Source organism: Podarcis erhardii (assembly GCF_964252035.2).
Source record: "Podarcis erhardii genome assembly, chromosome: 6".
In the NCBI taxonomy this organism is placed as follows: Eukaryota; Metazoa; Chordata; class Lepidosauria; order Squamata; family Lacertidae; genus Podarcis; species Podarcis erhardii.
Genome location: NC_138510.1, coordinates 40,095,035 through 40,121,733, shown reverse-complemented (window position 1 = coordinate 40,121,733; position 26,699 = coordinate 40,095,035). Strand labels below are relative to the sequence as shown.

The following is a 26,699-nucleotide window of genomic DNA, read 5'->3' as shown; positions in this document are numbered from 1 at the left end:
CCGTATAAATGTGCTTGGTGTTCAGAAAGGGCTTTAGTATTTTTATTATTTATTTATTTGGTGAATAGTTGCACTAATATGGCAGCACAGAATAAACAGTAACAACTAAAACACAATAATTTTTCTAGAACGGCTAGTCAGTATTTTATCCCATTTCCACCATTGGTGTTCTGAAGTGACAGAAATGCTCTGTCTCAATTTACCGAAGCTGTCCATCCTAATGCAGACTTGACAATGAATATTCTGGCACTAAAAATACTGCAATCTACTATTAAATTAAGTCATCAAACACTCTGCTCTAATCTACAGATGTTGGAACCGTCGAGGGTACTTGCTGTTTGTGATTTTTACTTTCAGACACAGTAAGAAAATGGATTTGTTGAACAATCCCACCTGAAGCCAGTAGATTTTTTTCTGGAAGAATCTAGGCCGGTCCTGTAATCTAAGCCAACAATTTGCAGCAATAATTTATTCTGAACATTTGTCTTGCATGACCTTTCTATTTTTGTGCCCAGGACTGTCCATTTTTTTTTGTAGCATTGTATGCATGGTTTAACTATTTTAATATGATGCATGTGTGTATGCAGACAGGTTCGCTTAATTTGTGAACACTAAGGTATTTCTGTAGATTAATACAATAATTATTTATTAGTTTTGAATATTCATTGCAATAATTTCTGTAACAGATTGTTCACAAGTCTTTTAAGTCTTTAAGATATTCTGAGATTCAGTTTTGATACTAAAGAATACTGATTTTTTTGTCAAAGGCAAGAGATCTTTTGGATTCAGAGGCAGTAACAATACCAGTGGAGAGAAGTTCGGTGATTTTATTAAGTGACAGGCTAAATACAAAATACTAATCAGTGAAAAAGAATTTCAGCAGAGTAATATAACATAAGCAAGACCAGATATTTCCCCATTCATATGTCGGGAGCCCCAAGGAGAGACCCTTTCTGGTCAACATGCAGGACCCAGCTGGTCTGGGCCTATGTCAAATCTCAAAACTTATCTTTGCATCTGGGAGATTTATGTACTCTAAATTCTTCATAGCTATGTACTTATTGGCACAATGTCCAAAGCTCTCAAACCTGTTTTGGAAGTTGTTATTTAGAAGGTGTGAGGGATATGATAAGCAAATGGACAAGGCCAGCATAATTTACCTTGGGGTCCTGCTGTAGCTGTAATACTTCTGGCATGCGCTTGACTATCAGACAGTAACTCCTGCCCCATTCTGCAGACACCTAACCTTGGAATAGTCAAAGCAATAAAGCAAACAATGCAGGCATGGAGGAATGATTGTACCAACCAACCTACCTCCTCAAAATACATCTTCCAGTGTGGGTTTCCCCAACACTGATATAACCTCATACTCATGATTATGGGAAATATAAATATAATCTATTTTTGGGACTGCCAACTAATTGTCTTAATGTGCATACCGGTAGAAGGCCTAGGTGTGTAGTTCTGCACAAATACTTGTTAAGGAATTGGGGGGGGGGGGCACCCATAGCATTGTGTTGCAATGGGTCTTAGTTTGATTTTTGAGCAACTACAGGGTTATATTTACTTTGAGAATGTTTAAGCCCATTAATGGCATCTTACCTGCTTGAAGCTGTTCATGTTTATAGTTTTATATTGAATATTGAGCATCTCTGCCACATTTTAAATGTATTGTAAAGTACAATATTGTCAAGCTTTTCCAGTGCTAAATATAGTCACCCTACTGTATGTGCTGAATAAGCTTCTCAATCTTAGTCAAGCAACCTAGAGATTATTCTTTGAATAACATGTTTTGTGTTTGGAGATTCTCTTTTTAGAGCGATCTAGTGAGTTTGTGGGAAAGCATTTTACGTTTCTTTCTTATGATTGTTAAATGTCAAACTGTGAGCAGGCATTGATTAAAGCACAGAAATGAGAAGGACATTGGAATGACCTGTGTGAGTCAGGGACACTATTCCGGCTCATGGGTTCCCTTTTCCCCAACTCAGCCTCTTTCTTTTCTGTCTCAACTGATCAAGCAGTCAAATATTTTCAGCTGCTACATGTTTTGTCCTGAATTCAAGAATGTTTTTATGTAGACGGTAACCTGTATTTTTAAATAGTTAATCGTGATGTTATATGACAGCAAAGGACTCTTCTTCCACAGTGTGTAGCAAATAGTTCACCCTGCCTGCGCACAGACACTTCTTAAACGTCATTTAGCAATAGCTACTCCAGCCGTGAATTATAACTATAGTCACATTTAAATACTTGAGTGTTACAGGTGTGTGAGAGAACTACCAATACTCTTTACTAGTGGAAATAAAGTGGTAAGTGAGAAGGGTGGGGCATGCACCTGGCCTCCTGGCGGCCAGGGGTAGAGTGCTGTTCCTCATCACCAACCACTCCTAGTGGAAGCATTTCAGTGAGAAATTTTATTTTGTAGGTCACATGAGATCCACACAGTTATTCCCATCATCTTGTAATCACTTTATGCAGAGAAGTAGACAAAAGTAAATTCATTCTTGTTGGTAAACAAAAGGCAGTACTCCTTGCTTACAGAAGCTCCATTGCTGACACTTGTCCAAGTTTCCCACATGGACAGTGGTGCCTGTGGAATGTTGATTCAAGGGCAGATTCTATAAGGAATGTTAGAAGTGACCATTTTTCTATACTGTACTTAGGCGCGCGCGCTCTCTCTCTCTCTCTCTCTTTTATGTCTGCTGTGTTTATATAATCCTAATTCTCTTTATCTGTTTTACTTCTAATATCCTGCAGTTGTTAACAGTCCGTGTATTACTTCTGCTTCTATAGCTTCCAGAACTAATTTTCTTTCCTAAGAAGTAACAGTATGGCCGCTTCTTCGATGTAAAAGTTGCTTTCAAAATGTCAATAGCATGCAGTGGAATGCTGACGTACAGTGGTGCCTCGCAAGACGAAATTAATCCGTTCCGCGAGTCTCTTCGTCTAGCGGTTTTTTCGTCTTGCGAAGCAAGCCCAATGACGGCTTAGCGGATTAGCGCTATTAGCGGCTTTTAGCGGCTTAGCGGATAAGCAGATAAGCGGCTTAGAAAAAGGGGGGAAAGGGAAAAAAACCCCGCAGGAACTCGCAAGACATTTTCGTCTTGCGAAGCAAGCACATAGGAAATTCGTTTTGCGAAGCACCTCCAAAACGGAAAACCCTTTCGTCTAGCGGGTTTTCCGTCTTGCCGGGCACCACTGTATTTGTGTGTTGCTTTTTCCTTCCTGACAGGAAGACTAAACAGAATGATATAATGATTCAAACATATCAAAATCAATCAAAAATATTTGTAACTCTTTTTTTACAGAAAAGCTGACCCTTCTTCTGGCAATGCTGAGTCTTACCGTGCAGTTGCCACTCACACAGAAATTGGATTGGAACCCAAAACCTCCTGATTGGAGTAGAGCTGTGCTCCAGTAAGCTTCCAGCTGATAATTAATTCCCAACAGTTCTTATTTTGAGAACTGGAAATGAGAATTGAATGAAGATCTGCATGGAAAAAGCCAAAGCAATTTTCATTAAAAACTGGGCATCCAGGTTATTCAGCTACTTGAAGCATGAAGCAGTATTGGGCCCCAAGAAAACTCTGATCATTTGCACTTATTGTTTTTGCATAGAACTGGGTTGCAACTTCCTTTGCAGAATGTGTTTTAAAGTGCCTCAATCAAATACAGAACCAAGAAGAACTTATTACAGTTTGTTTCCTAGAATCTTGTTCATCGTTTGAAGGGGAGGGACAAGTAAAGCTGTTAATATTTACCAAACATTTGACTTCCACAAGCCTTTCTCATGAAGTATTGTATAAGTTGTCTTGATTTCCTTACATGATCTTAAAAAGTGTGAACAAAAGTAACATGTGCCTAATTGAAAATACTCGTTTTCTTTTTGATATATTTTCATAGGCAAACAAAAACTCTGTGTACTTAACCAAAAAATCAAGGGTCACGTTTACAACAGCTTAATTTCAGTGGAAACAAGTAAAATGATTCTCCTGTTAAGATCAATGTGAGTGAAAAGTGCAGTGCTTCTGATGGTTTGAACTATAGCTTGTTACGGTCATGAAGGTAACTTGTTTGTTATATGCTATTTTAAAATTTTATGTTGAATTGTGCACTTCTTTTGTTTAAATTGATGTATGTATACAGAGAGAAAAATTGTTTCTCTTAGAATGTGTGCAAATAAACTAAAATATTGAATAAAAGGCACTATCATTGGTAGCTTTCTACTCCCAAGAGATAAGAGGAAACTGGTGATGCAGTGCAGCTTGTGTTGATACGGCTAATAGCACATAGCAGTTTCGAATCTGTTTCTCACCATGCAGAGATGCACAATGCAGTGAAAATAGATGCTTGTGGCAAAAACTTCCTGGTAGCTTCCTTTACAGCACCCAGACAAGCATTCTGTGCACACATTTTAACTTTGCGCAAAGTATCATGAGATGGTGCCTTGGCTATAAGTATGTGTTCTTGGCATCTCAAAGTGGGCCACGTGCTGTTCAGTGTTGCTCCTTTAACTCTGAGTGTTGAATGTGATGGACATGTGTTAACTGGCTGAGATAAAAGTACATACCTTTTTTTAAAGGTCATTTGGTTATGGTAGCTACAATGAGCAATACTAAACATGGCCTTTCCTTGTAATAGTGAGACTTGCATTGTTTGTAACTAATTTCTCCATATTCCCTGCTGTGGAAAAAGGCATCTGTATAGCGGCTTTGTTAATATGTGCATTAATTGAAATGTAATTGGCAGCTGACTGTAGAAATTTATTTTAAGTTGGCGGCTTTTTTATGTAAAAACCCTTAGAACTCAAAGTAGCTAAAGCTTTCCAGATAATTTTGGACCACAACTCCCATCAGCCTCACAAACATGAATGTTTAACTTTGAGCTTGCCTGTGGCCACCCAGTCCTTCATGCATAGTAAGTCCATGTGCCTGTGAGCCTCTAGTTTGCTCTGCTACTACAATAAAAGCAGGAATAATAGTTCTGTTATCCCCTGCAATCACTGAAGTGTTGCGTACCATACTGGGTCCTGTCTTGGCAGGGGGTTGGACTCGATGGCCCTTGTGGTCTCTTCCAACTCTATGATTCTATGATTCTGCAGTGGGTGATTAGCAGGAGATGCAATTATATGTGTACTCTGCAGTTGCATGTGCATTGGTACTGCAAATCCCTTTCTGTGTTATGTATTTCATACACTGAGAACACTTCAGTGCAGGAAATGCTGTAAAAAGTTGCAGAAGGGAACTGCTTGCTCACATATCTGAGTGTGTGAACATATGCTGGGAAGCCACAACTGACTAAAGCTTTCCAAACTGGAATGTGGACACAGGAATGGGATAAAGGAAAGGAAAACTCGTGTCTGAATCCACTATTAATTTTCCTTTAATTATTTAATTGTAAATGGCATATACCATTAGTTAAGAACAGTTTCTGTATGCTGGTGTCCGTCTGTTTTGAGTAAGCTCAGTGCCTCACTTGCCAAGCAAATCCCATGAGTAGAATTTGCAGTGCAAAACAAACAACTGAATTCAGACCATAGATGTATGGTAAGCGGTAAAATGCAGTGCTTACTAATCAGCTTGGAAAGTAGGCAAAAATCCCAGCCCCTGGAATCGCATAGCTGTTGGTAAGAGGTGCATTTTAAGGTGCCAAATAGTAAAACTTCATCCTAGCATAACTCATCCTAATCTTCCAATTTCAGTATTTCCCAGGACAATAAGGTGGTACCCCTGCCCGTATGGGCCAGTCTTTACAGACTCTAGGGTTGTGCGCTCATCTCACTCTATAGGCCGGGAGCCAGCGCTGTCCGCAGACACTTCCGGGTCACGTGGCCAGCATGACAAGCTGCATCTGGCGAGCCAGCACAACACACGGAACGCCGTTTACCTTCCCGCTGGTAAGCGGTCCCTATTTATCTACTTGCACCCGGGGGTGCTTTTGAACTGCTAGGTTGGCAGGCGCTGGGACCGAACGACGGGAGCGCACCCCGCCACGGGGATTCGAACCGCCGACCATACGATCAGCAAGTCCTAGGCGCTGAGGTTTTGCCCACAGCGCCACCCGCATCCCTGTATTGTCCGTGTCCCAGGACAATAGGGGTGCTAATTCTAAAAGCCAGTGACTCTGCCAGCCTTTTTGCTGTCCAAAGGCAGCAGCTCAGCCTTAATGTAATACAGTTTTTTGTATCTTCTTGGAAGAAATGGAGGCTGAGCTGAGGACAGTTTTCAGCAGTGGCACTATAGTAACTATAAAATAGGTTTGGAGGTAGGATGGCCAGAACCAGTGCATAATTTCTCAAAAGAGAATCTCATCAACTTAACCCTTTCTATTTTCTATGTTCAAACTGAAACCAGACTCTGGGCTAATGTCTGCCTGGAGCTTACACAATGCTTTTAAGTGCTGAGAAAGACTGGGAAGCCTTTTATATAGTTCTCTGTCAAGCTTCCTTTGGGTTTTTTTCTGTGAAAGCCCCATTTATTTGCCTGCTGCTGCTGCTTCCTCTTCTGCATTTATTTATATATCCCTATTAGGTTCAGCAACTTCTCATTCATTGCTGTGACCTGAGTGAGAGCTATGATGCTTGCATGCATGCTTCCTTTATTATGGGGCTTGATGGAACTTCTGGCCATTACTTTGGAAGATCAAGGTGAGAAGTTGGGAATTGGGACTCTTTATGTCTAGCTTCTGTACTTCTCCTTTCCCATCTTTTTGCGGGGAGAGGCTCCCTTCCCCATGGAATGTGGCAAAAGTTGGTGCTGCTTGAGTTGGCAATACATTTTTGTTCCACTTCTGTTGGGAGAAAGGAGCTTAAGGAAGGGTCATTGGCAGTTAAAAGGGATTTCAAGAGGGTAGCTAATGGGGAGGGGAGGGATGGCTCCTAATCCTTGCTTTATATTGTTTGTTGTTGGTTGGCATCCATCTGTCTCAGAAGACAATGGAGGAGTGTGCCTTTGGGAGTGAAGTCAAACCATTGGAAGGCTACAGTGCCTGTTGTAGCTATAGAGGCTGATACAGGAGAGACATGTTGTGTTGCAGCTGGGGCAGATGAAGGTGTCCAGTTGTGCTGCTGCAGCTACACCATGACATTTCTTCTCTCTGCACTCCTCCCAGCGGTCATTCTTCCACTGGTCCCTGCTATGGATGCACAACCTGACTGTGTCTCCAGCACTGTGGTCATCTGCAAGGGGCTGATGTTGCCTGCCTAATTAGCAGGCAACATGTTCACCAAGTACATGAGGAGAGTGGGATGATGCCTGCTACTGACACATCCATCCCAAATCTAATGCTGTCTGTGGTCAGACCCTTCTGGTTGTATGTGCATGGTACTGTGTGTCTGTCCATAGGGTTCTTCTGCACAATCAAGAAACCTAGGACAGTCAAGGTTTCTGGTTACATTGAAGAGACATACATGCTTACATTTAGCATTAATGCCAAACACACAGCCACCACAGCATGTAGCCTATAGTAACACTGGTATTTTAAGGTGTGGCCAGGTTGGTACAATTATGCTTCTTTTATTCTTCTTCTTACAATTGTGCTTCTTCAGTGAATGAAGAGAGTCAGTTGAATACTTCTATAAATCCATTACATAAAATAGCAAGAGGAAGTTTCTGAAGGAAGAAACTGCAAAATATTAAACTTCCTCAGTGGCTTCTTATAAATAAACAATTTTAAAAAGTCCCATTTGATTACTAACTTTTGTATTAGAAAGTGGGCGGAGCGGGAGAGCTGTCTAATAAAACAATGCACGTAATATATGGCAATCTTATTTGGGATGTTCCTCATTAATCAATGGATTATGTATAAATATTTCACTATGTGTCCTAGACACTATGATTAGCAGTGCATAAGTAGATTTCTTTATTGTGCTATCTGATGTAAAATTGCAATACATATGCTGTCTGATGTAAAGTCTCAATATTTATCCGTTAAGTTTGTTTATCTCCCTCCCTCCCAAAGATGCAAGGACAACTAACAAACAACATATCCAACAATAACAAAAAGATTTCTAATCTTTCTGAACATGACCAGGGAATGTTCAGAATTCTTCCTGAACATGACCAGGGAAGGGAACTGTCTGATCTTTCCTGGGAGAGAATTCTTGTTATTATACAAAAAAAAATGGGGTGTTTTGCAGCTCAACTCCCAATCAAGAGACCCAGTATCCTTTAAGTCTATCATCATCATCATCATCATCATCATCATCAACAACAACAGACAACAACAACAGACACTACAGAAATTGCCCAACCCCTTAGCCAAAGACCACCCAAAATCATCATACATGCTTTATAGGAAAAGGTCTACAATAGAAATTTGAGAGTATGACTTGTCTCCTGTTGGTCAAGGTACCTGACAATACCTCTCCTGGCCCCAATAGGAATTTTCACCTATTTGTAGGTATATGCTCTTTTGACAGGTCTGCTCTGTTTTTAACAGATACTTGCCAGACTGGTTTTGTAGAGCAGTGGTCCAATCATACAAATATGTTTATCTATTTACAGCAGTGGTTTTCAACCAGTGTGCCGTGGCACCCTGGGGTGCCTTGAATGATGTTCAGGGGTGCTGTGGACAACACTGGCCTCTGTCCCTCTTACCTTCCCTTCCTCCTCTGAATGGTGCCTCTGGGGCTGGGCAGGGGGTGCTTCCCAGGCCCCTGTGGGGCAGTGTGAGGAGGCACCTCTCTTTGGGGCAGGGTGGGCAGCTCAGTGGTGGCAGCAGTGGCTGCCCGGAGGACTCTTGGGGGGAGGAGAGGAGGCTGAGGGAATGCTCCACAAGGGAGGGTGTTCAAAAAGCAGTAAGGAGCTGCCAGCTCTGCAGGCAAGGAGTGACATAACTTGGCTCCTGAGCACCACAGGGGTGCTGCAGAAGGAATGTAGTTGGTCAAGGGAGCCGTGGACCCAAAAAGGTTGAAAACCTCTATAGGATTTGAAGGACTTGCAAGTGAAAATAACTCAGGCAATCTATTGGGAAAGGTGTTTCCAACATGCTTCCTTCTGCAGCAAAAAATAATGATACTTGGGGTCATTAAGAGAGTAAAGATGGCTTTGGGATTGCTCAGTGAACTCAAATAAAATGTCTATTTTGGGGAGAAATGTTCCCTAATTTTTGAAGGGCGAAGGATTGGTTTTCTGTGGAGCGTGTACCTGCTCTGTGTATGTGCCTTAAAATTTGTATAACAGTCTGTTGAATAGTTTGTTGTAGCTGGTGGTTTTTTTTTTTACAAAAATCTACAATTAGGGGAAATAATTATTTATCTTTCTATTAGCAGTCTTTTTGATCAACATTTTGCCTCTTTGCTGTCATTCCAACTTTCCACAATGCTTTAGATTCATATGCAAGTTTACTTTACTCAAAAGCAAGCTCCACAGTATTCAATGAAACTTAATCCCAGGTAAGTGTGTGTGGTATGATAGCCATTGGCCACTAAAGCCAAAGATGCAAGCAAGTGATAAGTCCATTAATATAAATAATAATTAGTACAATTTTTGGTACTATACAGATTAGTAAGAACTCTCTTCATCATTTGGTGAAATGAAATTACTGAGTTCCAATGCAGTGATTGTCAAAAACTACATTTGCCTGGCAGCACATCCACAGGAGAGTTGAAATTTCCAGAAACGTGTGGTTTTTGACAATCCCTAATTGCCAATTGCAACTTCTAGAAACCTATTGTGTGGATCAGTTTGATCGTTGGGAAAGTCCCTATGCTAGGTCCATGGGGCATTTTGGTCTCCCACTGAACTGTTGCCACATGCTCTTTGAAACCTCCATATGGATCCAAAACTTTTGAAGCATGAAACAAAGGTAACCATTTCTGAAGTGATTATGAAAAGCCCGGAGGCAGAAAGTTCATTTGAGGGGCCTTTCTTGATGTAGCATTTGTCCCCATTCCCTTAGCCAACCATGCATATTTTAAAAATGTATTAACATTATCCTTACCCCCCCTCTCTCTCTCTCTCTCTCTGTGTGTGTGTGTGTGTGTGTGTGTGTGTGTGAGAGAGAGAGAGAGAGAGAGAGAGAGAGAGAGAGAGAATGAATGACATCAGAAGCAGTGTATGAAGATTTCATTTCTAAAATTCACACACACACAGAATTCACTTCAATTGTTGCTCCCATGTCCCATCTTAAGTAGAACATCCAATTAATTTCCTCAGATCATCTTTAAATAAAATTATAGTGCACACACATATGCATATTTATGCTAATATGTCCCAGGCCCTGACTGCTCTACTTCCTCTCCCAGCCACAGGCCTCTATTGTCCTTTCCCCCCAGCCACATTACGTACCTTTCTTTCTTGGTGATGGTGTAGACATTGCTGCTAATTTATTGTCTCCTAGTCTCTCTAAGTCCACATGCCTGCATGCTAGCAGCAATCAGTTTATAACTTTTCTCTACAGGCTTTTTCCAGCTAGAACTATCCCCAGAGAGAAGAGGAGGAAGAGTCCTAATTGGTCTCTCTTTGATCTTTGCTGGCAGCATCCAATTAGAGTAATTCCCTATCTCATCTCCTCTGAGTTTCCTGGAAATGAGCTGCCTACAGGTAAAACAGGCCTGAAAAATAGCCTGGTGGCCCAACCTGCCCAGAAGAGACTGGAATGCAGTGCAAAGTTGTTGACTTTTCAGGGTGTAAGGCCTTTGTCTTTGCCTAGTTGTAATTTGCTGGGTTGTTGTCTTTCCCATCATGTTAGGTAGGCCCACAGGTATCCTGTTGATAACATCAATGCCAGAGGTTATCCTATTGCTCTCCCTCACAGTTCCTCACCAGTGACCTCTGGTGGGGTCAGGGGGGAGCCCAGCCCAAATGGTGAGAGAGGCAGTGAGTGGAGATGGCAGTTCCCTTGCTGTCTGTTGTTTCTAAAAGTTGTCAGCACCATAGCAATACCAATGCTGACATGGTCCCACCATGTGTGAGGCTTGGGGCAACTGCCACCTGAAAAAGGCCCATGGCAATTAATTATTCCAGAACAGCTAGAAGATAAATACAGAAAGCCTAATGCATTCACATTCTAATACATTTAACTTGTGGCATATCCCACAAGGAATCAGACTCCCACCAGTTCTGTACAGCTACTGCACCCAGTGGTTACTTTTGATGATAAGGAGTGGTCATTTCCATGTTACAGGTGGAGGAAATGATATGGTGGTTCAAAACACAAAATTGCACTGGGCAGAGCTTCACATTTCCTTGATTCCCCCCCCCCCTCTTCTCTTTTTATCATTAGGTGGCTGTGGCCCTCCACCTAGGTTAAACTTTGCTGAGCTAACCGACGAGTATAAGCAAAAGAACTTATTTCCCGTTGGCTCGATTGTGAAATATATGTGCCGTCCAGGCTATACTGGACTGAGGTACTCTATTAAGTGCCTTCAAAGCCAGGAATGGTCCAAAGTTCTGGAGCTCTGTAAACGTGAGTGTCATAACATTCTTTGAAATACTTGTGAGAATATGCTGTGTACCAATCTGAATCATTTCAGTGGTTTGAATACAAGAGATGTATTGAGGTGTGCAGTTCTGCCCTTGAGAATTTATTAATTTAAAACGAAAAGCAGATGGAAACTTTAGATCAGCATTGTACTTTAAGGCACACTTTGTCTCTTTCTTCCTGCTAGGACAATCTTGTGGAAATCCAGGGGAACCAGATAATGGGAAGTTGATTGTGCCCCAAGATATTTTATTCGGTTCCACTGTACATTACACCTGCAATGAAGGGTAAGCATCAAAAAAGCCAAGAAGGGAGAATTCCTCTGCTCCCTCTGGCCTGACTTCCCACTAGGGCTGCTCTATCTCCCCTAGTTGCATAAGCAGAAAGAATCTGGTAAAGCTTTTCCCCTCACTTTTATCTCCCAGACAGAAAAATCTAATTTGACTTATTTCCATTGGTTCACTATGCAGTTTTTAAAGGCACCGAACACATAGAAAAGGAGAGAGCTTGTAACTATAGAGACTAACGATTTTCTACACTTAATTCTAGGCCTGTTTGTTCAGAAAGGAATGAAGTGCCTTGCATTCATGTCCTCCTTAGGCATATGGTTGGCCACTGTAATAGGTGGCAATATTTTTGTTTTTAAGGATCTGAGCACACAGGGTGGAAATCAACGCCACCCTATGAGGAACGTTCCTACTGTGAAGCATTTCAGTTTGCCAGGCAGATCACCCCCCCCCCCATGCTCTCCCCCCACTGTTCTGGGGGCAATTTCAGGAGACACACAGGAAGGGAGAGAAAGTCGCATTGTACAAGCAGAAGTCTTTGCACATGCTTCCATGTGCAAAAAATTACTTATTAATTTTTCATACCGCTCTTCATCAAAAGATGTCAGAAAAAAATACAAGATAAAATAATTAAGCCAAAACAATAGCCCTCCTTATCAGCCAAAGGCCTTGTTGAAGAGGAACGTTTTCACGTGACACCTATATAATGAAGGTGCCAGGTGAACCTCCCAAGGGAGAGCATTCCACAAATGGGGAGCCGCCACAGAAAAGGCCCATTCTCCTGTTCCCATCTTCATGTGAAGGAGGTACACGAAAGAGGGCCTCAGATGATGGATGCAATGTCCAGGACCACCACAAAGCAGTGCCACCTATCCCCAACTCAGACAACTGCTCCAGAAGGATGCTATGGTCAATGGTATCAAAAGCTGCTGAGAGGTCGAGGAGAATTAACAGGGAAACATTTCCCCTGTCTCTCTCCCAACAGAGGTCATCATGCAGGGCAACCAAAACAGTTTCTGTGCCAAAACTAGGCCGAAACCCCAACTGAAATGGATCTAGAAAATCAGTTTCCTCCAAGAGCACCTGGGTCTGGTCCACAACCACCAGAACCTTGACAAGAACCTTGCTCATGAAGGGGAGATTAGCAACTGGCCGGTAGTCAAAGATTTCTGAGTCCAGGGAGGGTTTCTTAAGGATGGTTTTACCACTGCCTCCTCCAGGCAGGAACCACCGCCTCTTGTTATGAGGCATCGATCACCCCCCTGGCCCAGCCCCACTAGCTTTTATCAGTGTTGGCATGTAACCATTTTCAGTCATTCCTTTCAGAGGACAATGTATCATATTTCTTAACATACAAATAAAATAAATTAGGTATGTTGCGTTATAAATCCATATTACCCCAGGAAGTGTACTGGATTGCTTGCTCAATGGATATTAGTTAACTGGGACACTCAACACCAAGAACAATTGAAAGAGGGGTGAACATATTAATTAAATGAATATTGTAAGATATGTTGAGATAGCTGCACAATCCTGGCTGACAAGAAATGTGCTTCCCTGTCTTTCAAAAAGCATTTCATTTGTTTGTGGAAAGTCAGTAAGAAGAACGTTCACATTATAAGCACATCAGTTCTATGCATCTCACGAGGCAGAACAAGACAACCCACAGCTACTTCTTTCTTGATACAGGCACAGGTTAATTGGTAGTACTTCCAGCAGAAAGTGTGTCGTATTTGGCCGAAAAGTAGGGTGGACTAATGATATTCCTCTTTGTCAGCGTAAGTAAAACATATTTTTTACTGCTATGTTTGTAAATAGTATTCTTATATGGCACCAGGAACACCTCAAAATCAATTTAGTATGGATGGTAAAGGGTTAATACATTTGCATGCTCTCGTCTAGCAGTATTAGAGGTAAATCAGTGTCAAAATGTTGATCTTGTTGTTACAGTGGACGCCCGGGTTGCAAACGTGATACATGCGGAATGCACATTCGCAACCCGTGTCTGCGCATGCACAAAGCGCGATTTAGTGCTTCTGCGCATGCGCGACTGCCAAAACCCAGAAGTAACCCGTTCCGGTACTTCCAGGATTCGGCAAAAAACCCCAAAAAAATGCAACCTGAAGCTGCTTTAACCCGAGGTATGACTGTACTTTAATTTCTTACCTATACTGCACCTTAAGGTTCCAAGGCAGGTTACAGCAACTGAAAATACAACATTGGTGGCGCTGTGGTCTAAACCACTGAACCTAGGGCTTGCTGATTGGAAAGTTGGTGGTTCAAATCCCTGTGACGGGGTGCGCTCCCATTGCCCAGTCCCAGCTCCTGCCCACCTAGCAGTTCGAAAGCACATCAAAGTGCAAGTAGATAAAAAGGTATCGCTCTGGCAGGAAGATAAACAGTATTTCTGTGCGCTGCTCTCGTTTGCCAAAAGCAGATTAGTCATGCTGGCCACATGACCCGGAAGCTGTACGCCGGCTCCCTCGGCCAATAAAGCGAGATGAGCGCTGCAACCCCAGAGTTGTCCGCGACTGGACCTAACTGTCAGGGGTTCCTTTACCTTTACCTAAATCAAATTATGGCATTGAAGCTTTGTTTCACGAAGCATAGTATAACTCACTCTTTGGGATAACCTCTGAGACTCTGCTGAAATAAGCAAATAAACATAGGAATAGACAATGGTTCAATATTGGTCACATTCAGTATAAGAAAAATTGAAGCAGACTCCTGTATCTTCAAGCTATTTTGCGAACGTACTGATGTGAGGGAGGGCCTTACCTGTAACCAGGGCTGCCAACTTGAATAAAATCGGAGGGGCAAGTAAGCCCCACCCTGCATAACTGTTCACATGGTGCGGCACACACACACCATTTGAATGGCAATTCTCATCAACTTCGGGGGACGAGCAGCCCTCTCAAATATTTTATGGGGATGGGCAAAGGGTCCTCAGCCCTGAGTTTGCTCCTGTGCCTGTAACAATTGTTACTTGCCTGTTAGCCTGAATGGCACAATGCAATTTTGCCCATCTCTTGTCACATGGATGCTGTCCAGATAAATGTTTCTTTGTTATAAAATAAATACCGTAACTAAAAAAAATGGGTCCTGATTCACTCCCACTAACTTCTATAGAAGAGGTTCCCTGAAGTGAATTAGACTGACATGAGTACAGTTATGCAAATATAATATAGTTAAATTTTTGTAGATGTACTTTTTAAATTTTCATTATAGGGGAAAGGTTAAAATACTGTGAATGAAAGAACTTTGCATGGATGTGTCAGGAAAAAGTAGGCTTCCTTACTTACATGAAATTAATATAATTTTCAAACAAAAAAGATGAAATTAATGATTGCCAGATATAACTGGCAGGTATGATGTACTATTTCTGCAGCGTCACACAAGCCTTCTATGCCTGCTTAGCGTCTAGTATCCAGAAAAAAATTCCCTATGTGCCACTCTCTGTTTTTATTATTATTCTTACACTTACAAAACCGTCGGACAGTCTTACAAAAGAAATTCAGTATAACAATTCACAAATACAAAAATAAGTGTTCAAAAATACAATTCCTGTAGGGTATTAAAAAACTTTCAGATTTCTAATTTACAAAGATAATAACTGAACACCACTGCATTTCCTCAAATTAAATGAAAGCACTAGTGTTTCCTTAGGTAGGGAGATGTTTAGATGCAAAATGAACTAAGACACAATAAATATTAAAAAAAAAACCACTAAAATATTTATCTTTGGCATGTATCTTCTGCTTATGTTTCTAGGTATTCCATGCTTTCCACCACCAGATGTTCCCCATGGCAAGCACAGTGGCAGGTCCATGAATGACTTCTCCTATGAGACAGCTGTAACATACACCTGTGACAAAGGCCACCCCCTTGTGGGAAATGCCACTATTTACTGTACTACTAAGGATGGATTAAATGGAATTTGGAGTGGCCGTGCATATTGTGGAGGTGTGGTTTTCCAGTGTTACTCTGTGTTCTTCTATTGTTTATATGGAAAGGTCCAATTTGTGTTAATTCCTAAACATGATGATTTGGTAATGTGGCAAGCATTTTCTTCTGATAGCTCTAACAGAATAACTATTAGGTATCAATACTTCTAAATTTTCAAAACCAACCCACCTGTCCATGATGCAGCAGATAAAGGCACAGATGCACTGAGTGAGGGTCTATTCTTTTACTTTGTCCTTTGTAGCTGTATGTTTATTAAACACATCTTCTTTTCAGTGGCTCACTGTCCAGCTCCTCAAATTGAAAATGGAAGAATAGTAACTGGTTATTCCGCCACCTACACATATAACCAAAGGGTGACATTAGACTGCAATGCTGGCCACAAAATAGCTGGCTCGAGAGAGATCCATTGCCAAGTGGATGGCACATGGGACCCTCCACTACCTCACTGTGAACAGGGCAAGTATCACTTTGAAGCTCTTTCGTATGAGACTCCTCACCCGCAGACTTCCCTTTCAGGCTGCTCCTGACTGAGTTTCTAATATGAGGGCTTTTAACCTGAGCCACAATAGAAGGCAATGCCTTTTTGAACTATAATAAGCAGAAATTTCCCATGACTCTTTCTGGTTTCTGTTCCTCCTAAAGTTTCTGTTCCTAGTAATCAAAGAAGCAACATACAAATCACTAGAAGCAACCCACAAATCACTTGCTGTAAAATGTTTGACTGTTTCCACTAATAATTGTTTGAGAAAACCATCTAGTGCTTTAATGTAATGTTCCATAAATTCATTTTTCAATCATTAATATGTAGGAAACATAGTTAATACCTTGCAGTGGAATCTTACATATGCTTACTCAGAAGTAAGGGCCAAATTTACTACTACGTAAGTGTGATAAGATTGCAGCCTTCATGTTGAATCTGTCTTGGGAGACAATGGAACAATGTGTCTTTGCGAGTAAAGTCAAACATTTGGAGAGTTACAGCACCTGCTGTGGCTGTAGAGACCAATATGGGAGATACATGTTTTGCTGCAGCTGAGGCAGATCATAGAATTGTAGAGTTGGAAGGGAACCTGAGGATCATCTAGTTCAACCCACTGCAATGCAGGAATATGCAGCTGTCCCATAAGGAGATTGAACCTGCAACCTTGGCGTTATCGGTACCATGCTCTAACCAACTGAGCTATCCAGGCCCACATTAAATAACTTGCAGCAGTGGGATTAAGGTGTCCAGTTGTGCTGCTGCAGGTGCACCATGGCAATTCTGCTCTCTGCACTCCTCCCAGTGGTCATTTTTCCTGTGGTAACTACTATGGATACATGACCTGACTGCCTGTCTCCAGGCACTGTGGTTGGATGCAAGGAATTCCTACACAGCAAGGTTGATATTGCCAGCCTTCATGTCACGGTTGCAGACAGCTTTGTAACACAGAGCTGGTCTGTCAACAGGCCTGGTGCTTGAAGCTAGCTCCCCATAGAGTACATTCTTGGGGATCTTGCCATCTTCCATTCTGTGGACATGTACAAACCAATACACTTCCTAATTATCAGGAAAGTGTTAAGAGGTTGTCTATGATCCTAGAAAGTTAAAATGTTGAATTTTACATCAAGGTTTTATATTTTCTGCAATACACCCTTCTCTCAGGTCTCACATATTGTTGCTGTTGTTTAGTCGTTTAGTCGTGTCCGACTCTTCGTGACCCCATGGACCAGAGGACGCCAGGCACTTCTGTCTTCCACTGCCTCCTGCAGTTTGGTCAGACTCATGTTTATAGCTTCGAGAACACTGTCCAACCATCTCGTCCTCTGTCGTCCCCTTCTCCTTGTGCCCTCCATCTTTCCCAACATCAGGGTCTTTTCCAGGGAGTCTTCTCTTCTCATGAGGTGGCCAAAGTATTGGAGCCTCAGCTTCATGATCTGTCCTTCCAGTGAGCACTCAGGGCTGATTTCATTAAGAATGGATACGTTTGATCTTCTTGCAGTCCATGGGACTCTCAAGAGTCTCCTCCAGCACCATAATTCAAAAGCATCAATTCTTCAGCAATCAGCCTTCTTTATGGTCTAGCTCTCACTTCCACACATCACTACTGGGAAAACCATCGTCTCACATATTATAGAATTTAATAATGGCTTTATCCTTTTTCCTTCGCAGTCACTGGTTGTGAAAATCCAGAAATCCAGAATGGAAGAATAACAGGATCTAGAGGGCAAGTTAAACCCAAAGAGACAATTACATTTGAATGTGACCCTGGCTATATCCTGAAAGGCAACCATACAATTCAGTGCCAATTTGACAGCACATGGGATTCTCTTGTGCCCATTTGTGTTAGGGGTAGGTACTAGTATATCTTTCATTTGCTTCTAATAGTCAGAAATACTTTCCTTTTGTTTGGATCTCCTTTGACAGTTTCAGATATGAACCAAAAAGAATGAAAGTCTCTTCTGAGCTTGTGCTCATTAAAGACTCTCTACCAATCAATACCATACAGGGGTGTGTAAGTATTTAAATCATTCCACTGAATAAAGATAGCCAAATTGGTGCCCTTCATGTGTTGCTGGACTACAGTTCTCATCAGCCCCAGTCAGCATGGCCAATAGTAAAAGATTATGGGAGTTATAGTCCACAACAACTGAAGTTCACCAAGTTGGCTACACCTGCAATAGAGTGTGATTGAAGAAATAAGCCTTTGGGGGTTTATTGAGTGGACTGAAACCTGAAATAGGAATAATAACAAATAATGACAGACCATTGCAAATGCATGACCAAAAAGAAGTGCAATAGATATGTATCATGTTTCATTTGAATTAGCATATGCTTTGTAAAAAAGCATAACTATAATAATGATACCAGAGCCAATAAAAGTTAAGGGGGGGGGCTCCTTTCATGTTAGGTTTGGTCAACCTTTACTCATGCCATGACCCAAAGAAAAAGTTCAGATTGACACACACTTATTAACAGTATTTATTATTTGTTTGCTTCATAAAATTTATACACTGCTTGATTGTAAAAAGCAATAATTTCAAAGTAGTTTACAAAAATAAAACCAAGGAAATTTTACAACTTTAAGAAAAAACAAAAGTTAAAATAGTAAAACAGATTAAAATTATTTTAACTTTCTAAGCATCAGGGTAGGCTTGCCAAAAACAAGAATGCTTTTAGCAAATGCCAAAAAGAATAAAGTGAAGGCACCTGCTTGATATCAATAGGCAGGGAGTTCCCAAGTGTAGGTGCTGCCACACTAAATGAATGTGGAATTTACAGTCAAGGATGTTTGTAATGTGTTTTTCCATTGTAACCACCTTTTTTCCCTTTCAGTGATTCAATGCCAGCCACCCCCACATGTTCAAAATGGGATGTACAACCAGGAAGCAGCAGTGTTTACTAATGGAATGTCTGTGAAATACACATGTGAGCCTGGCTATGGTCTAATTGGAGAGAGGACTATTTACTGCACAGCATCTGGTACATGGTCTTCCCCTGCCCCTCACTGTGAAGGTACATCTTTTGACCATAAGATTGTCCATATTGGCTCTAGCAGGGCAAGCTACAAAGCAATGTTTACACCATTTCTTCCATTCAGCCTTGGAAATTTGGTTCCAGGCAAATAATTAAAAAGTACTGCTTCCTATAATGAAAGCACACACTTAGAGAACTGTCACACAGAATTCAGTTCTGTGCAAGTTAATGGAACTTCTGAAGGGTTCCTTTGAAGAGACAAAGAGTGATACCACAAGGTAAAGGTAAAGGGACCCCTGACCATTAGGTCCAGTCGTGACCAACTCTGGGGTTGCGGCACTCATCTCGCTTTATTGGCCGAGGGAACCGGCGTATAGCTTCTGGGTCATGTGGCCAGCATGACTAAGCCGCTTTTGGTGAACCAGAGCAGCCCACGGAAATGCCGTTTACCTTCCCCCCAGAGCGGTACCTATTTATCTACTTGCACTTTGACGTGCTTTCGATCTGCTAGGTGGGCAAGAGCAGGGAACCGAGCAACGGGAGCTCACCCCATCACGGGGATTCGAACCGCCGACCTTCTGATTGGCAAGCCCTAGGCTCTGTGGTTTAATACTGCAAGGTACTGTAGTTCTATTAGTGCAAGGACTTTTGGTTGTGCGGTAGAACTGCCCCTTCTCCCCCTCCCCCTGTGCATACCCTAAACCTGTTCTAGGGTTCCCTCACCCCTTCCATATCAGATCTGGAGAAGGCACAGGGAAAAGAGAGGGGTGGGAAGTTTTGTTGCACAAGCATGCTGGCTGCTGCCCAAAGTCAAACTGGCAACTGTTGAAGGAAGGCCCTTCTTATAATAGTGAAGTCACTACCACCTTCCAAGAAACAGAAGAAATAAAACAGCTTGAATGTTCTTTAATCTGCTTGAGTAAGGAACTGGACATCACATCTTGTTCCCACTGATGAAATTGCTTCTCTCATTTTTGTCTTGTGCATATTATTTCCTGCTTGATGCAATTATCCTATTTTATGTTTCACATACATATAAATGCAGAAAATGAATAATTTTTAACTTTTTATATGGTTTTATGTATGTATAATTGTTGTAAACTGCATTGATTCCCCCCCCCCTGAATAGCAATATATGCATATTTTTAAATAAAATTCAAATGAATAAGTAAATACAGTACAGGTGAGAAAAGAGTGGTGAGGACCACTGCTATATTATAGTTGGAGGAACTGGAGATTAGTTTAAAGTTAGAAGCACAATATTACACTTTGTAGACCTTCACAATAACTACTGGCCTCATTTTCCCCTCTCTTCCTCCCCACTTCCTCCCTCCATCTCATCAGGAGGTAGCTGTGCACCCCCACCCAGTTTACAATTTGCTGAACTTCTCAATGAGTATAAAGAAAATAATTCCTTTCCCATTGGCTCAGTTGTGAAATACATGTGCCGTCCAGGCTATGCTAAGCATCCCGGATTGAAGGCCTCTCTTATGTGCATTAGAAATCAGGAATGGTCAGGAGTTCAGGAGTTCTGCAAAAGTGAGTCTCTCACCATCCTTGTATTGATTGTTATATTAATATAAGTGGTTTGATTAAGTTGCGCCATTCTTCCTTTGTGCTTTAATTAAATTTGTTTTAAAACAAATTACAGAGAGAAATTCTGTATGGTTTGCTTTTTTTCTGACAGGAAAATCATGTGGATATCCAGGAGAACCAGATCATGGGAGGCTGATTGTAACAAAAGATCTTTTATTTGGTTCTACTATAAATTACACCTGCGAGGAAGGGTAAGCATTAGGAAATCAATAAGGTTACTTTTTCTGGTAGGGCTCCTCTTCCTTTAACGATTTAAGAACAAGTCATTGGTGTTAACTTTCCCCCCTCACCTAACCTCCTATGCAGGAAAAGGTTCATAAATCAATTTCTTATTGTAATGCAGCTTTTGAAGAAACAGGACCCCTGTGACAACAGATTTAGCCAGTCCCAGGCACTAACTTGTCTTGCAGTCTAATACTAATCATCTAAGGGGAGTGCCAGTAGGATTGGAGACAGAACTACAGATAGAGGGAGATATCAGCATGCTTGTGCAAATTGCAGGGTTTGCAGAAGAGAGAATTCTGGTCTGAATAGAATATATTTTGCTGTGATAATCGCTCAGTATACAGCTTTGATATTGGTTGTGAATGGGTACACATGTTAGGAAGTCATTCTTCAAAGAAACAAAAAAAGGTTATTGTAGCGTTAAAGAAGTTTTCTTTAATAGTTAGAAGTGACATTCTAGGCTGATTGGTTACAGCTGGGGATGAAAATAAAAAGATGAAGTTGCAGGTTGCAACATCCTGTGCGAGGAAAGAGTACCCACAGGCTGTGAGTTTATACCATGGTGGAAAGATGTATGTAAATAGTTTGTATATAGTTTGAATCAAAATGCTTGTGAACCAGCCAAGAAATAAAGGTAACTCTTGACTGAGTATTTTGCACAAGTCTCATAGTCTCTTGACATCTGCCGCCAGGAAGAAACTCTGCTACAAGCTTTTTAAAGCGATTTTATTGAGGAACCACTACACTATCAGCAAGCGCAGCAGAAGTGTGTGGGTCGTGACCTCTAATAACACGGTGCATACATTTAATTCTGTGCATCCTGGGACAAAGAAGTTGACAGTCCATAATTGCTTCTATCTCAATTCAGGTACTGGCTAGTTGGTCTGTCTTCCAGACAGTGTGTGATATCTGGCCTAAAAGCAGTATGGACTGGTGAAACTGCTATTTGTCAGCGTAAGTAGAACACATGTTAACATACAGTGGTACCTTGGGTTACAAACGCTTCAGGTTACAGATTCCGCTAACCCAGAAACAGTACCTCGGGTTAAGAACTTTGCTTCAGGATGAGAACAGAAATCGCGCAGCAGCAGCAGGAGGCCCCATTAGCTAAAGTGGTACCTCAGGTTAAGAACAGTTTCAGGTTAAGAATGGACCTCCAGAACAAATTAAGTTCTTAACCGGAGGTACCACTGTATATCATTTTTCCAGAGGGCAACTGAGAAGTTCCACCAGGACTTAATAACTTTTACTTCACCTGAGCCTAAATCAGTCAATGCAAGTTCACTTTCTGGACACTGCTGTGCAATTACATAATGGACATAATGGAAAGCTATTGGCCACTGCACATACTTATATGCTTCCAGCTTCTACCCATATCACTCCACAACTTAAACAGTGGCATCAGACATGTATCAGAGTATAAAACCTACCCAATGAAATGGGGGAGAAAACAGATTGACAAGGTAAGGCTGGCACCGAGGGAAAATCTACTATAGGATAGGCCTAGAAGAGAACATCACTTGTCACATGCAACATCCAGCTAAAGACACTGAAATGTATAATCAATTACCTACAACCCATCCTGAACAATAACACTTCCCTCTCGTAGGCTTACATATATCACAGCCTTGGGCTCATATCTGCTTACAGACAGCCCCCAAACCTAAATGACAGGCCACATAACAAAGACACTGACACAGGGACCGGATCTTATGACAGATCCATTTGTCAACTGCATGCCACTGTCATTGCTTGCAGTACCTAATATGGCTATTTGCAATATCACAGATTCATTCACCTGCTGCACCCTGCTGCCAGCGCCATGGCGATGCCCGTGAAGCAGTGGCACCAACATCTGGTGAGATCTTGTGAGATCTTGCCAAAGTCTCATTGGATCTTAGGATCTCGTGAGATTTTGGCAAGATCTTGCCCCAGACCAGTGCCACTGCCAGTGCTGCTTCCCCAGAGACAGCGGGGTGGGTGGAAGAAGTGAGGCGGGTACAGCATTAGATACAAATCTGTTTGTCCTCATCAGTGGGCTAGGCCTACATTTAAATCTCCACTCCCTCCCTCCTGATTGGATGACACACCACCCAGCTCTGAATGGCTTCTGGGTCCCCAGGAGGCTGATTCAAGGCCCGTCCACCACAAGGGTTGGCTATTATATTGACAATCAGTGAATAACTAGTAGGTGTGGTTCACTACTACAGCTCTTCCAGTCTTTTGTGCCTTGGGCAACATCCGATATTTGCAATATTGCAAATAGCCTTTGGATATTTGAGTCAATGCCAGTCAGCCCAACTCTTGAGAACCATTGCAGCAACCCTTCAAAAACCATACGGTTGTTGGAAAATTAAAGAGATTCTTGTAATCAAATAATATAATAATATATTACATATTATTTCAATCAAATAATGTGAAAATAATTTTGTTTGCCCCTATTTTTATAGGATTTTGAGCAGCTTACATACCTTTGTGCTTTTACTATTTCAAAAGATTCCAGATAAATTAAATTTTAATTTTTACAAGTAACAATTTAAAAGGACATAACTATTCGCACTCATATAATAGAGTGATTTTGACTTTTGTGCTAGTTGGCACTGAAAGACCAGTTGTCCCCAATCAATGAAATCACATGGTTCAAGAGGCCTGAATTCAGAATAATCTAGTTAAGGTAGCATATTCTCATTTTCCTATATCTAACCTAATCAGTGTCAGTCACATGGCAAAATTACATAGCACAGGAAGTCTGTGATAAGGGATATTTATCATGTTGAAAGTATAAATGAAGGGGTTGGGGGACTGTAAGATATATGGTTGCCACCTAGTGGCCAAAAGGCAAAAGTATTTCTTGAGAAAAAGTTGGAACTGAACAGGTTCAAGGCTTGCGCTCTTGGGAGTGGTTCCAAGATGGATGCCAGACTAACAGAAACTGGTGTAACCTACATACATTATCAGTATCAGTGGTGTAGCGTGGGTTGTCAGCACCCAGGGCAAGGCAAGTAATTTGCGCCCCCTAACCCATGGATTTGCGCCCCCTAACCCTAACCCCCAGATGTTGCGCCCGGTGCGGCCGGCCCCCCCTGCACCCCCCACGCTACGCCACTGATCAGTATCACAATCACATGGCAAAGTTATAAAGCACAGGAATCCTGTGGCAAGAGTATCAGAATATAGTATCAGGTTATCAATGAAATCATGAGAATAATGGAATACCATTATAGAATATCTTACACCTTACACTAGGTAAGGTAAAGGTAAATGACCCCTGGGCAGTTAAGTCCAGTCAAAGACGACTGTGGGGTGTGGCAGTCATTTCGTTTTTCAGGCCGAGGGAGTCAGCATTTGTCCACAGACAGCTTTCCAAGTCATGTGGCCAGCATGACTAAACCACTTCTGACACAACAGGACACTGACAAGTGTCAGAGCGCATGGAAACGCCATTTACCTTCTCGCCAGAGCAGTACCTATTTATCTACTTGCACTTTTTGGCATGCTTTTGAACTGCTAGGTTGGCAGAAGCTGGGACAGAGCAACGGGAGCTCACCTCGTTGCGGGGATTTGAACTGCCAACCTTCCAATCAACTGCCAACCTTCCGATTGGCAAGCCCAAGAGGCTCGGTGGTTTAGACCACAGCACCACCCACGTCCCTAGTCTTACACTATTAAAACAATGTTTGTGATATTGCTGCTTTCTTTGCCCTTAGCACAGAATTGTAGTTAACAATCTCATTGTTGACTGACGTTCCTTCCAATTTTCCAGCTGAGGAGCATTAATCCTCTCTCTTCTGATGTGTATCTGCAGCAACAACAAAAATACTTTCTTTATTGTATGCTCCTTGGTTGTATTTCTCCTAAGCTGATAAATCTTTCAGCCTAAAGAAAGTGGTCAGTCTCTGTCCTGTTATTGTTATTATCTAATTTATGTGTCTTACAGAATAGTTCATCTCTCTATTTTGGTATTTATAAGTAGCCATTGTAGTTCTTGCGTTTCATGTAATCTCCATGGCAGATTATGGAACTCTGGATGTCTTGTATTATTTTCTTCCTTTTAACTACTGGCTGTATTCAAGGGATAATCATAGTTTAGCAGTCATTAATATTACATACGCTGTTAACTTCATCTGTTGGCTCCAGTAGTAGCCATCAGAAATAGAAAACAGAATACATCATTTATGCTATATGTTTGTCTTCTATCTTTCTCTAGCTATTTCGTGTTCTCCACCACCAGATGTTCCTCATGGCAAGCACAGTGGCATAGATGACTACTTCTATGGGACAGTTGTATCATACACCTGTGAAAAAAGCCACCCCCTTGTCGGAAATGCCACTATTTACTGTACTACCAAGGATGGAGTAAATGGTGTTTGGAGTGGCCGTGCATATTGTGGAGGTGTGTTTTTAAATATCCTCCATCCTATTTTGTTAATTGCAGGAAGTTGTGTTAATCAATAAGCATGAACATTTGGCAAAATCACAGCAGTCATTACTCTATAACTTCCCAACAAGAAGAATCATTAGCTATATGCATTCCTAAAAAAATGCAAAGGCAAGGGTGGGGGATTCATATTGGGGCAAACCAAAATGTCCCCAAGTATTGTACAAGCTGCAATGCCTACCTGCAACTATAATTAGGACTGCTGGGATGAAAAGACATACAATGGTTGATTCCAACATAACAACCCCATTTCTGAAAATACAAAATCCAGTTATTAATCAGAACTGCATTCCTCCTTAGGTGAAACATGCAGTTCTTTGGTAGGGTGAATAGGGAAGTGGAAAAGAAACTCCTGCTTAATGTCTGGAAAGAGAAGGCAGGAATCCTCACTCCATCGCTGTCTCCATTGACACCACTCACCTTTCACCCACTATTTCTCCTACTTTTCTCTTGCTTTTTCTAATTGAAAAGTCTTTTATCAGATCCTCAAAATTAATCTTCCATAACACACATGCTTCTATACTTTGTAGAGATAAGGCATCCAGCCCGCCTTGTTGCATAGCTGTTCTGTTAGGATTTTTAATATACTTCAACTGAGAAAATAAACACTCAGCAGAGCAGTCTGTGATGATTTGTGACCATTAATATTAAAATATATGAAAGCGAATGTCTGCATTTGGAAAGGCAGACTTAACATTGTCTTCTACAATTGTTTTATAAAGTTCAGCATGACTGAATCTTGTTTTTACATTTTTGGTTGCACTGAATTTACGATGCACATATGAGTGAAGCTGCTGAAGCTCAGCTGAGAAATTAATAAACTGATGAGTTCATAGTGATGCACATATAATTTCATCATAAGTTGATACAGCAATTGTCTCCCAAATCTGTGTGGTTATTATTTTGCTGCCCCAACACACACACACAGAAAAGCTGTGGAGATAACAACAATTTTCACCAAGGCCTTTAAAAATCTCCAAATTTGAAGGAACCCCCCCCCCAAAAAAATATGGCAACACTGTACTGAACACTGCTCCACTCACTCTCAGTGGATGACTGAACAGGACAGCTGAGATGACCAAGATAAGAACAACTACATGAGCCTCAGTGAACTGAGTGGCAGTTTACCAATTACCAGATTCTAATTTTGCGGTTTTCCCAAGAATAATGATTGTGTGGTCAGGGTGGTCCCTCCCGCTACCTGGCCTGATCACCTTGGCAACGCCTCCCCAGGCAGGATTGGGCAACTGGCTGAGGTAGGCGGAGACCTCCAGGTATCCCACCTGGGGAAGGCGAAGCTAATCCTGTG

The 26,699-nt window shown here is 41.6% G+C and overlaps 2 protein-coding genes across 13 annotated transcripts in view; both read left to right on the top strand.

Annotated features, from left to right (window-relative positions):
* LOC309343430 (membrane cofactor protein-like) overlaps positions 1 to 4,202 on the top strand; it is a 54,643-nt gene extending 50,441 nt beyond the window's left edge. For all 9 annotated transcript variants that reach the window (XM_081864965.1, XM_081864961.1, XM_081864966.1 and 6 more), the window contains one exon: positions 3,309 to 4,202. In XM_081864965.1, coding sequence (XP_081721091.1) covers positions 3,309 to 3,421 — 113 coding nt within the window. In that variant the 3' untranslated portion in view covers positions 3,422 to 4,202. The remainder of the gene's footprint in view (positions 1 to 3,308) is intronic.
* A 1,894-nt stretch (positions 4,203 to 6,096) lies between these two features.
* The window catches only part of LOC309343408 (complement receptor type 1-like), a 43,591-nt gene continuing 22,988 nt past the window's right edge, over positions 6,097 to 26,699 (top strand). For 2 of the 4 annotated variants that reach the window (XM_081864881.1, XM_081864878.1), the window contains exons 1-12: positions 10,283 to 11,127; positions 11,227 to 11,409; positions 11,612 to 11,711; positions 13,401 to 13,489; positions 15,483 to 15,674; positions 15,951 to 16,133; positions 17,827 to 18,006; positions 18,991 to 19,170; positions 20,476 to 20,670; positions 20,819 to 20,918; positions 21,821 to 21,906; positions 25,160 to 25,345. In XM_081864881.1, the coding sequence (XP_081721007.1) occupies positions 10,998 to 11,127; positions 11,227 to 11,409; positions 11,612 to 11,711; positions 13,401 to 13,489; positions 15,483 to 15,674; positions 15,951 to 16,133; positions 17,827 to 18,006; positions 18,991 to 19,170; positions 20,476 to 20,670; positions 20,819 to 20,918; positions 21,821 to 21,906; positions 25,160 to 25,345 (1,804 nt within the window). In that variant the 5' untranslated portion in view covers positions 10,283 to 10,997. Of the gene's footprint in view, positions 6,647 to 10,281; positions 11,128 to 11,226; positions 11,410 to 11,611; positions 11,712 to 13,400; positions 13,490 to 15,482; positions 15,675 to 15,950; positions 16,134 to 17,826; positions 18,007 to 18,990; positions 19,171 to 20,475; positions 20,671 to 20,818; positions 20,919 to 21,820; positions 21,907 to 25,159; positions 25,346 to 26,699 lie in introns of those variants that run through there. The other 2 variants (XM_081864880.1, XM_081864879.1) reach the window with 2 other exon arrangements.